The sequence below is a fragment of the Convolutriloba macropyga genome, chromosome 1 (assembly GCF_964194025.1).
Source record: "Convolutriloba macropyga chromosome 1, txConMacr16.3, whole genome shotgun sequence".
NCBI classification, from domain to species: domain Eukaryota; kingdom Metazoa; phylum Xenacoelomorpha; order Acoela; family Convolutidae; genus Convolutriloba; species Convolutriloba macropyga.
In genome coordinates, this window is record NC_134468.1 from 27,922,028 (window position 1) to 27,935,276 (window position 13,249).

The window sequence follows — 13,249 nt, forward strand, 5'->3', positions numbered from 1 at the left end:
AAATGTGGTTCTTTACTCAATTTTGTTCCAATTTATCCACGCAACATTAGATAAACTCAAAACAGGGCTATTTTTACTCCAACTTCTTATAAGTGTGTTCTGGACTAAAATTACGCCATTTTTTGTAATTTAAAGTGATCTTTATCAAAAACTCCCAAAATACAATTTATTTTTTAATATATTGAATTTTTGTCGCCAAATAATAATCTATGTCGTTTTAATAGTCGTATTTTTGAGCCAGTTATCAAGGTTCAAAAATCTTGCGAATAATTGAATGAAATCCACTGTTTCCGTTAACGTTTCTATAGAAATCTTGGCTATTTTTTTATCCTTCATATTTGAGCTTAATTTTAAAGCTAATATTCGATCTCCATTATGTTTCTAATAAATGTTTATCTTTCAGTCTTTTCTATGATTCATTTTAAAACTAGCAAGTAATTAATACCGCACGTTAAGAGCAAAAATTTTTTCAAAAAATTAAAACAAAAATTTTCCCCACGAAAATAAGAAAAGTAAAAAAATTCTGAAAACATCTATTTATTTGTTAAAGAGTTTTCCGAAAGTTCTACATTTCTGATGCTGCACAATGATATCAGTGCATATTTTTAATTTCTAAATCTCAAATAAATTTTGGTGGTTCAAAAAATTTAATCAATTTTAATAAATTTTGTGAAGTTTTGCATAAAGTAATTTTCATAGTTTTAAATAACAGTGAGTGGATTGATTTTACAATTGATACAGTTGATGAGAACTCTGGAGTTGCATGGTGATAGGAGCGTTTGGTTATTAAAATTGGTTGATTTAGTTTTTTTCCGTTGTTTATCCCAATGATTTTCAACCATTAGCAAACTTTTTCACGCGCTCTTTTCAAAGCTATGATTTTTAGATACACGTTGGTGACACATGCAATGTTTTGACTACTCATTGAAAATTGAAATTATGTTGCCAAAAACTTGAGAAAACAATTTTTTCTATAAGTTCTCACAAGATATTAGAAGTAAAATTTTATCAAGATTAACAAAGAATTTTTTTGTTAACGCTTGAAATTTTTTTTGGTTTCCCTGACAACTTCTGTTGTTGTAAACAGGACGACTATCTTGCAATCAAAGATTTGATATGATTGCAATATTGTAACAGTTTTTTTCAGCTGGGAAAGTACTGCCCTGTGTTCTTTTGCTATCAAAACTAGCACTATTGCTTAAAAATCTAATCAGGGAAGTAAAACAACACTTTTTTGTTAATTTCATTAAAAGACTGACAAGGTGATTTGGTAAAAAGCGTTTGCACGTAAAGTTCCGGACCGCTCATCCAAAATGTCTTCTTAAATGTCAAGCAAATGAGGAACAGATAGAAAAAACCCAAAAATTCAAACATTTTTCAAAAGCAATTTGTGCTTGAACAAAAAGATCGCTTCCAACGCAAACAACTCAGTGAACTAAAAAACGACGCAATAGATTGATGAGGTCAGCCACTTTTAAGAAAGCATGCCAAGATCAACAACAAAATCAAACAACAAAACCAATAAACATAAATTACATCCAAAACTTTGTGTCCCTTTTTTAAAAAACAAAAACTTTTTAACAAGGACAAAAAAGAATCAATTAAAACACAAAAGACAACTTGTTTGTCACTAGCAAAGATATGTGACTGCTCCATAAAAAACCCGGTAACAATTAGACAAAAAAAGAAATTCAAAAAACAGAAAAGTTAATGAATTGGCTTATATTTTTCAAAAACAATTAGTTTCAAAGTAAGCAAAACCATTAGATAGGAACTGAAAACATCTAACATGTTTATGATCACATAATTTCCATAGAGGAGGACAGTAAGACTTGTTATTATTCAGTTGTTTATGTGATTACGAAATGAAAAACAAATAGAGACAACAAACAAAAATTAAAATAACTAAGGCAAGTGCCAAAAATGTGCTACAAGACCTCTCATTAATTATTTCAGGTAACAAGAAGACAAAAAAGACAGAAAAGGCCTAAATTAGGTAAACATTTTGTTTTTCTTGAAAAGAATTGTTTTCATTTCCATGAAAATCAATAATTACCAAATGAAATATTTAATTAAGTTCGCTTACTTGTCCAAAGGAAGCGCTTGGGACCTGTAATGATTCAGAATATATCTTACATCTAGAAATGAAGGCCGAATTTAGACAAAAAAAATAGTTGACTTTTTTATCCAAAAAACCCGCGTCGATCACAGTAAAATCATAACAAATTCTTTAAAAAAACATAAGTTTTTGTGCACTCGCACCTTTCCTTGATGACAATAATATCATATGTGACCTGTAATTAACCAGACGAGGTAAAAAATAGACAACAAAAATAAAAACAAGTAATATAAAAGTGCTTTATTTGTTTGGAATCAATTGTGTCCAAAATCATGAATGTCATAACCTTTCCTTTTTAAATGAAATTATAGGCTCATTTAATACTCCACAAAAAGTCAAAAAGATCTGTCATTATCCAGAATGTTTCATGCAACTAAAAAGACAAAATAAGAATGACAGTCAAAGACAAAGTAAAAAATTCGAGTACATTCTTCGAGAAAGGGGTGTCGAAGTCGTTGAAACCATAATTTGTGCCTTTAAAGACTTTTTATGATCAATTTGCTTTTTTTGAAAGCCAATAGGGTAAAATGAGAACTGTCAGTAATGTGAAAATTTGACAAAATGAGCAAAAGTGACAAATGGGCCAATGCCTAAAAAGATAAAATTTTTGAAATCAAGTAGTATCAAAATGGTATTTTTGAAAGTTAAAATGACCATAATCTTTCGAGTACAGAAACTAGATATTTTTTGGAGCTGCTTAGAAAGCCATTTGGACCCATCTATAGTGAGCTTTGATTTGAGTCGTTTTGCTCTTTATTTAACATAAAAACGATCAAATTTTTTTAAACAAAAAGACTGACTGATTACAATCTGAATTATTTTTGGATTGTAACAGTACAAGATTGGACTAAAACCAGCCCTGCTATCGTTTTTCGTTCGTTAAGAACACCCAATTGTTTGGAATGTTATTGATCTAGATAATTGGTTAGTTAAGAGATAAATACTGCTGCTTTTTTCATAATCAAAGCGTAAAGTTAGCAAAAAGCGGCACTTTTAACAAAAGTTGATTAAAGGAGTTTATTTCGGGCAATATTTGACGAAAAAGGCTGGATTTTGAAATTTTTAGCCAAAATTTTAGCAAAAAATTAAACCAAAGACTGAACAATACTTTTTTGTCTTTAAAAATAAAATCAACAGTACTATTGTTAACAATTTTTAATTAATTTAGCAAAATTGACAAAAATCGAGGCAAAAACTCAGGAAAACGTGAATAAAAATAACGCAAACCGGTCTAATATTCATAAAAATTTAAACCACGACAGCTCGCTCTAGAAAATGAAATTTAAGAATAATCTTTTTAATTCCATATTCTACGCTGGACGGGCTTTTTTGTGATACCACTCACAAATCTCTGCGATTAATATATCCAAAAGTCAAAATTGATTGAACAAAAAACCCATTTGAGTATATAATTCTTCCCCCCTCAAGAGGGGTCGGAACAGCAAATAATATTTTTGAGGTGCCTCTTCGGAAAATAAAAATAATTTGACCATTTTTTTGAGATATGATCGAAGAGGTTGCATTCAGCTGAATTTTTTTGGATAATGGAATGCATTTGATGCAATTCTGTTGCCAGAGGGAAGACTATCTTGCAGTGAAATGCCTGATGCGATTGCGCTGTTGCAACTGTTTTTTTCAGTTCAGAAGTTACTGCATTGCGTTCTTTTGTCTTCAATACTAGCTCTACTGCTTAAAAATTTTCTAATCAAGTGTGGTAGAAACAATAACTTTTTAAATGTTCATTAAAAAAGCAAGCAAGTAATATTCTTGAGGTGTCTCTTTGGAAAATAAGGATACGGATTCACGCGCTCTTTTCATGGTTATGATTTTTAGATACGCGTTCGTGACACATGCAATATCTTGACTACTCTTTGAAAACTTGAATTATATTGCCAAAAGCTTGAAAAACCAATATTTTCTGTAAATTCTCAAAAGATCTTAGTAGTAATATTTAAGCGGTCTTTTGAAGCTAAATTTCTATCTCCATTAGGTTTCTAATAAATGTTTATGTTCCATCTTCCATTTTATGTGCATATTTCTTACTGGCGAGTAATTAGTACCGCTCATAAGTAAAGACCACAAACTTTTCCAAAAACCTGAAACCAAAAATCTTCCTCACAAAATATAGAAAGTGAAAAAAAAAATGTCTGAAACTTTTCAACATTCAAAACTTTTGCGATTAAAAATGGCACCAAATGTGGTTCTTTACTGAACTTTGTTCCAATTTACCCACGCAACATTAGATAAACTCAAAACAGGGCTAATTTTACTCCAACTTCTTATAAGTGTGTTCTGGACTAAAATTACGCCATTTTTTTGTAATTTAAAGTGATCTTTATCCAAAACTCCCAAAATATAATTTATTTTTTAATATATTGAATTTTTGTCGCCAAATAATTATCTATGTCGTTTTAATAATCGTATTTTTGAGCCAGTTATCAAGGTTCAAAAATCTTGCGAACAATTGAATGAAATCCACTGTTTCCGTTAACGTTTCTATAGAAATCTTGGCTATTTTTTATCCTTCATACTTGAGCTTACTTTTAAAGCTAATATTCGATCTCCATTATGTTTCTAATAAATGTTTCTCTTTCAGTTTTTTCTATGATTCATTTTAAAACTAGCAAGTAATTAATACCGCACGTTAGGAGCAAAAATTTTTTCAAAAACTTAAAACAAAATTTTTCCCCACGAAAATAAGAAAAGTAAAAAAAACTCTGAAAACATCTATTCATTTGTTAAAGGGTTTTCCAAAAGTTCTACATTTCTGATGCTGCACAATGATATTAGTGCATATTTTTAATTTCTAAATCTCAAATAAATTTTGGTGGTTCAAAAAATTTAACCAATTTTAATAAATTTTGTCAAGTTTTGCATAAAGTAATTTTCATAGTTTTAAATAACAGTGAGTGGATTGATTTTACAATTGATACAGTTGATGAGAACTCTGGAGTTGCATGGTGATAGGAGCGTTTGGTTATTAAAATTGGTTGATTTAGTTTTTTTCCTTTGTTTATCCCAATGATTTTCAACCATTAGCAAACTTTTTCACGCGCTCTTTTCAAAGCTATGACTTTTAGATACACGTTGGTGACACATGCAATGTTTTGACTACTCATTGAAAATTGAAATTATGTTGCCAAAAACTTGAGAAAACAATATTTTCTATTAGTTCTCACAAGATATTAGAAGTAAAATTTTATCAAGATTAACAAAGAATTTTTTGTTAACGCTTGAAATTTTCTTTGGTTTCCCTGACAACTTCTGTTGTTATAAAAAGGACGACTATCTTGCAATCAAAGATTTGATATGATTGCGATATTGTAACAGTTTTTTCAGCTGGGAAAGTACTGCCCTGTGTTCTTTTGCTATCAAAACTAGCACTATTGTTTAAAAATTGTCTAATCAGGGAAGTAAAACAACACTTTTTTCTAAAATTCATTAAAAGACTGACAAGGTGATTTGGTAAAAAGCGTTTGCACGTAAAGTTCCGGACCGCTCATCCAAAATGTCTTCTTAAATGTCTAGCAAATGAGGAACAGACAGAAAAAACCCAAAAATTCAAACATTTTTCAAAAGCAATTTGTGCTTGAACAAAAAGATCGCTTCCAAGGCAAACAACTCAGTGAACTAAAAAACGCCGCAATAGATTGATGAGGTCAGCCACTTTTAAGAAAGCGTGTCAAGATCAACAACAAAATCAAGCAACAAAACGAATAAACATAAATTACATCCAAAACTTTGTGTCCGTTTTTTAAAAAACAAAAACTTTTTAACAAGGACAAAAAAGAATCAAATAAAACACAAAAAACAACTTGTTCGTCACTAGCAAAGATATGTGACTGCTCCATAAAAAACCCGATAACAATTAGACAAAAAAGAAAACCAAAAAACAGAAAAGTTAATGAATTGGCTTATATTTTTCAAAAAAATTAGTTTCAAAGTAAGCAAAACCATTAGATAGGAACTGAAAACATCTAACATGTTTATGATCACATAATTTCTATAGAGGAGGACAGTAAGACTTGTTATTATTTAGTTGTTTATGTGATTACGAAATGAAAAACAAATAGAGACACCAATCAAAAATTAAAATAACTAAGGCAAGTGCCAAAAATGTGCTATAGGACCTCTAATTAATTATTTCAGGTAACAAGAAGACAAAAAAGACAGAAAAGGCCTAAATTAGGTAAACATTTTGTTTTTCTTGAAAAGAATTGTTTTCATTTCCATGAAAATCAATAGCTACGAAATGAAATATTTAAATAAGTTCGCTTACTTGTCCAAAGGAAGCGCTTGGGACCTATAATGATTCAGAATATATCTTACATCTAGAAATGAAGGCCGAATTTAGACAAAAAAAAGTTGACTTTTTTATCCAAAAAACCCGCGTCGATCACAGTAAAATCATAACAAGTTCTTTAAAAAAACATAAGTTTTTGTGCACTCGCACCTTTCCTCGACGACAATAATATCATGTGTGACCTGTAATTAACCAGACGAGGTAAAAAATAGACAACAAAAATAAAAACAAGTAATATAAAAGTGCTTTGTTTGTTTGGAATCAATTATGTCCAAAGTTATGAATGTCATAACCTTTCTTTTTAAATCAAATTATAGGCTCATTTAATACTCCACAAAAAGTCAAAAAGATCTGTCATTATCCAGAAAGTTTCATGCAACTAAAAAGACAAAATAAGAATGACAGTCAAAGACAAAGTAAAAAATTCAAGTACATTCTTTGAGAAAGGGGTGTCGAAGTCGTTGAAACCATCATTTGTGCCTTTAAAGACTTTTTATGATCAATTTGCTTTTTTTGAAAGCCAATAGGGTAAAATGAGAACTGTCAGTAATGTGATAATTTGACAAAATGAGCAAAAAAGTGACAATTGGGCCAATGTCTAAAAAGATATAATTTTTGAAATCAAGTAGTATCAAAATGGTATTTTTGAAAGTTAAAATGACCATAATCTTTCGAGTACAGAAACTAGATATTCTTTGGAGCTGCGTAGAAAGCCATTTGGACCTATTTATAGTGAGCTTTGATTTGAGTCGTTTTGCTCTTTAATTAACATAAAAACGATCGATTTTTTTTAAATAAAAAGACTGACTGATTACAATCTGAATTATTTTTGGATTGTAACAGTACAAGATTGGTCTAAAACCAGCCCTGCTATCGTTTTTCGTTCGTTAAGAACACCCAATTGTTTGGAATGTTATTGATCTAGATAATTGGTTAGTTAAGAGATAAATACTGCTGCTTTTTTCATAATCAAAGAGTAAAATTAGCAAAAAGCGGCACTTTTAACAAAAGTTGATTAAAAGAGCTTATTTCGGGCAATTTTTGACGAAAAAGGCTGAATTTTGAAATATTTAGCCAAAATTTTAGCAAAAAATTAAATCAAAGAGTGAACAATACTTTTTTGTCTTTAAAAATAAAATCAACAGTGCTATTGTTAACAATTTTTAATTAATTTAGCAAAATTGACAAAAATCGAGGCAAAAACTCAGGAAAACGTGAATAAAAATAACGCAAACCGGTCTAATATTCATAAAAATTTAAACCACGACAGCTCGCTCTAGAAAATGAAATTTAAGAATAATCTTTTTAATTCCATATTCTACGCTGGACGGGCTTTTTTGTGATACCACCCACAAATCTCTGCGATTAATATATCGAAAAATCAATTTGAAAATTTGAAAAACAAAAAACCCATTTGAGTATATAATTCTTCCCCCCTCAAGAGGGGTCGGAACAGCAAATAATATTTTTGAGGTGCCTCTTCGGAAAATAAAAATAATTTGACCATTTTTTTGAGATATGATCGAAGAGGTTGCATTCAGCTGAATTTTTTTTGGATATTGGAATGCATTTGATGCAATTCTGTTGCCAGAGGGAAGACTATCTTGCAGTGAAATGCCTGATGCGATTGCGCTGTTGCAACTGTTTTTTTCAGTTCAGAAGTTACTGCATCGCGTTCTTTTGTCATCAATACTAGCTCTACTGCTTAAAAATTTTCTAATCAAGTGTAGTAGAAACAATAACTTTTTAAATGTTCATTAAAAAAGCAAGCAAGTAATATTCTTGAGGTGTCTCTTTGGAAAATAAGGATAATTTAACAGATAACTTGAGATATGATTAAAGAGGTTGCGCTCATTATTTGGACATTGGAATGCTTATGATGTACTTTTGTTGGAAATTTTGATGCAGCATTTTTAAGTTCATCGAGGTTTTCAAAACTATTAATTGGTCTGCCAGTCCATGGTATAGTTTAATGTTTCAAGTTGATCTGCTGCTGTCGTTGAAATATTTGAGGTACTATCTGCAATCCCAACAGCCTAGTGTTTCTAATTTGCCACTATTGTTCTCTGAAGTGCTAAGATGATTATCAGCATAACTTACGCTCTGATTATCAGCATAACTTCTGTCCATCTGGATCTGCCCAGCTATGTTGTCTTGTCACAGAAAGGACAGGTCATTTCTGGTCTAGTTATTGCAGAAGCTTCCTATTTGCAACTACAAGAAACTGTAAAATTCACTTGCAAAAATCTCATTTTGAAATCTCTGAAATGACATTTGTTAAGTGTATAATGGAACCGAAGTGATCTTGTATTATCGATCGTGTTTCTAGCCAAGTATACGCTGAACAAGTAGAGCTTCCTGTCATGTTATGCCAAGATCTTATCTTAGGCACTATCGGCATTAGGTTCTTCTCTCTCAATTTATATAGTTCAGTGCCTTATTTTATCTCAGAAAATAAACATCATGTCTCAGGAATAATTTTTTTCTTCATTGTGGATCAACATTACACCTTTGATTTAAAACTTTGTTTTTGTTTGTTTCAGTGAAATCATAATCTATGCAATTGCAATATTCCTCATCCCCTCTGCTGTCGTCTCAGTCGTGTATGGACGAACAGCGAAGGAATTGTGGATGCGTTCTGGAGACAACTGCAACACTACCAACAACACGTCCACGAACAATAACAACAATCGGGAAGGTGGAGGACGAGATAACGGAAGCGTGAACAAACCGCAGTCGTCGTCGCGGGGAGGGGGGAGACACCAGTTGGGAGAGAGTATCTCAGCTAGACAGATCGCTATCAAGCAAAGGGTAACACGCTAAAACTGAAAAATTTGCCTCGAGTGACTTATATGTTTACAGCATTTTGTAGACAACATTGTTGGATAACTTGTTGCGGATGAAACGAACGCAACAATAGACGTAAACAGAGGAGACATATATCCAAAAACTGATATTGCCAAAAAATTCAATGATTTTTACGGGAGGAACTATATGCTCATCTGGGCTCTTTTGTTCAATTTTGGCCGAGCGATGTATTAATCGTAGAGAGTTATATCATTTTAGCTGCAAAGCTGTAAGCTGAGCGGAGCTATATTGCGGTGTTTTTGGTTTTTTACAATTCGAAGAGCTTGAATTGTATTGGGGCGCTGTCTTTTTTTAAAGATCTGATCACACATTTTCATGATTTTTGAAGTTAAATTGGAGTAGTGATTTTGTTCACGCCTAAACAGGAAGTGGAGCGAAAAAGCTAGTGGCTTTGCTGCGTGAAACTTTTTTGCTCTAAATTTAGATTATAGTGAGAATAATGGTGTTTCAACAAAAAAACGCTTCCTCGCTTGTGATTTTTTGTTCACATGCGGCAATTTCACTCTGATTTTTACTGTTTTTGCATTTTTTGGATCGGATTTTTTTCTAAAGCGTTTTCCCATTTAATTCATAGTTCATTCTAGGCCTAGTTTTTTGTTTGAACCGAATTTTCATTTCTCGCTAGTGGTTTTTGTTCACATGCGGCATATTGTCAATGATTTTGTTCTCTTTTTTAAATTTTTTTGATCTGTTTTCTTTTAGTGACGGTTTTCCCAATTCCCTCATAGTCCGTTCTAAATCTAATTTTTGTTGTAGTCAATGAACATTTTTTGAATTGTATGTCAGGACTTGTCATGCTATCTTTTTACAAATCAAAGAATTTGAATTGTATTGGGGCGCTGTCTTTTTTTAAGATCTGTTCACTTTTTTTTGTGAATTCAGAAGTAAAATTGGAGTGATAGTTTTGGTCACGCCGAAACATGAAATGAAGCGAAAACGCGAGTGGTTGTGAGGCGTGAAAATTTTTCGCTCTAAATTTAAAGTAGAGTGAGAAAACGGTGTTTGAACAAAAATTGGCTTTCTCTCTAGTGGTTTTTCGTTCAAATGCGGTAATTTCACTTTTTTAAAATGGATTTTTTCTAAATGGTTTTCCCAAATCGTTCATAGTCTGTTCCAGGTCTAGTTTTCTGTTTAGTCAATGAAAATTTTCTGATTTGTACATCAGGACTTGTCCTGCTATGTTTTTTTGTTTCGTCGTCTGACGCTCTTTTCCGTTTTACATTTGTTCACACAGCAAACTTGAAATAGTCAATTTTTCTAGAAGACTTCTTCCTCCTACTAACGGCGTTTGCGTACGTTGACGTCATTTCTTAATCTCTCTCTCTCTCTCTCCCTCTCTCTCTTTCTCTCTCTCTCTCTAGCAAAGGCTTTAAATGTTTTGCGTGATTAGATTTTGATCATACGTGACTTAGCTCGCTCAATAAAATGACTTTTGCTTTTTAAAACTTAAGTTTAATTTGAATTAGTTTCAGGTCGAAGAAACTCATTTGTGCAATAACGGTCCCTAAAAAGAGGCTTCTGCGGAATGAATTATAACAATCTTTATTAATTTAAACCTGAATGTTTTTTACCTAACTTTTTGAGCGGCATCGATTTCCTTTTTCAACTTAGATCTGTATCTGTTTCTAAATCGATTATAAGGCACGCAAGTATGTTCTTTCCCAGCTATTCCGGCAATCTGCGGCTATCTTCGGCGTGAAAGATATAATTAAAATTGATTTATTTATCCATATATATAAATATATATATATATATATATATATATATATATATATATATATATATATATTGTCAATAGATGCACAGCAGTATCAATGCTAGTTTCTGCCTCAACGTAATTTTTCACTATCAAAATTTTTTCTAATTTTATTAGGGTATGTCTTTTTCAAAAATTATTCTGTTGAGTTCTTGACTTTGCCCGGACTTGTTTTTCTTTTTCGAGTCCCAGTGTCACCATAAGAAGAACCAGCTGGTTTCTTTAAATGGAATGAATGAACCTGTATAATGCTTCCAGTTGATATGTAATTGTTCTTATGACTTTGAAAAAAAATGTTTCGAGAAATGGTTAGTTTTTCAAACCTTGTTACTTACTTCATTTTTCTCTCAGCTTTTAGCTTGGTCTTAGCAAGCACAGTTTCATTTGTTTTTCAGTAGTTTTTTTCAATTTTCGGTTGTGCTGATTTGATGCAACAAATTTGCATTTTTTATTCGAATTTTGGATATATATATAGTTTTGAATCTGCTTTATGCTCTCTTGGACGAATATCACAAAAGTAACAAATCACATTAGTTTTCAAAAATGACGCTATTGAACATTTATATCGTTTCTTAGTGAATAATTTATGGTTTAGACGTATTTGGAGCTGATTTCTTGCAAAATATAACTGAAGATTGGATTTTTGATTGTAGTCTTATCAAATATTCTGGATAATGAGAAGCCTCAGTGGCGTCCTCGTTTTTGATTTTGATTATTGAATTAATATGATAGCTAGTTAATTTGTTGATCATTCAATTGTTTTGAAGCCCTTTAAAAACGTTTTGAGCTCGGCCCCCTTCTTTTCTTCTCTTTGACAACTTGTAATTTAGTATCGTTGATGACATTTAGCATCAAGTTTTTAATCAACAGTTCCTCTTATTTTTTTATTTTGGAACTCAAGTTTTTAAGACTTTAACGCTGCTTTTATGGTGTTATGTTTTCATCAAATTGTTTTGAGTTTTCGATACTGGTTAATCATTGTGATTCTTTAGGTTGTTTTTCTCGTGCAGTTCTTCTAAAATGAGGGCCTGCTGTTGTTCAAATGTGAGCCTCTGTAGCATTCATAGTCTTATCAATTGAATGAATGTTGTCGGAATGGGTGTTGAATTGTGTTTAGTTGAATTATTTTGCTGATTTTTGAGCTTTGGCTTTAGTCGTTGATAATACGTAGTTAAACATTCTAATCTCCACTGAGAGGCACGATAGTTTCTTTTCGCGAAGTACTTGTTGATCCATCTCCTTTTTGATTGTTGAAAATGATTGTTTGCCTTCACTTAAAGAACATTTGTTACCTTAAACTAATTTTTAAACTTAAATTCATTTTTATATTGGTACATTTTGCCTAATTAATACAAATTGGTAGCCTGATCGCAAAAGGCACAGGTTGCATCTGCTTTCTAGCGTAACACAATTTAATTTTGCTTGTGCTTGTTTTTTCTTTATCGTTTGTGTTGCTCTGAGACTTCCAACTCTCATGAATTTTTGTGAATTCTGGATGGTTGTCAACTTTGACTTTCCTTTTGGATCTTTTGTCAGATTACAATAATGATGACAATTTGCATTGGGTTTGAGGAACAAAGCAAAAATTGTATATTACATAACAAATCTTACTCTTAATGGCTTAGACACCGGTTTTTCCTAATTAACATTTTGATTTTGTATTTGTCGCTTTTTTGTCGTCGTATAACACATTCTAGATAAAAACAGGTCTCAATGGTTCTCTATGGAGATCTTCAGTAAACGTTGTTAGTTTAAAACAAAGTAAGTTTTTAGCTCGAATGGAAATTCGAAAACTTATTCTGTTAAGGCTTATTCAAAACTTTAGAGTTAAGTCTTAAATTCTCTCTTGTACCGAGGGATTCGGTTTACTTTCAATATCACAATATATCAATTCAGTTCAGTTCTCTTTTTAGTTTTAAGTTTAACAGAAATGAGTTGGTCAGACGGTACCCGCTAGCACCTGCCAAATAATTTCACATATGGTTTGCTATAAAGAGTCAAGTAATACAGTTCATGGTGATGTAACGAAATGAAAGAAAAAAAGTTTAAATGTAAGTTCATAAGGAGTTTGTATCGATGATTGAGTTACTTCTGTACTCTGTCCATAGGGAGTGGTGCCACCCGCACCACACACCCCCTCCGATAGGAATTTTAAGGCACTTAAAATTCGTCTTGATTATAGAAATTGCTCATATGTATGCTC

General features: G+C 31.7%; 1 protein-coding gene across 1 annotated transcript in view; it reads left to right on the forward strand.

Moving 5' to 3' along the window:
* Positions 1-13,249, forward strand: part of LOC142347893 (neuropeptide receptor 15-like) — a 130,998-nt gene that overhangs the window by 79,603 nt on the left and 38,146 nt on the right. The window contains exon 3 of the mRNA XM_075399054.1: positions 8,966-9,233. Coding sequence (XP_075255169.1) covers positions 8,966-9,233 — 268 coding nt within the window. The remainder of the gene's footprint in view (positions 1-8,965; positions 9,234-13,249) is intronic.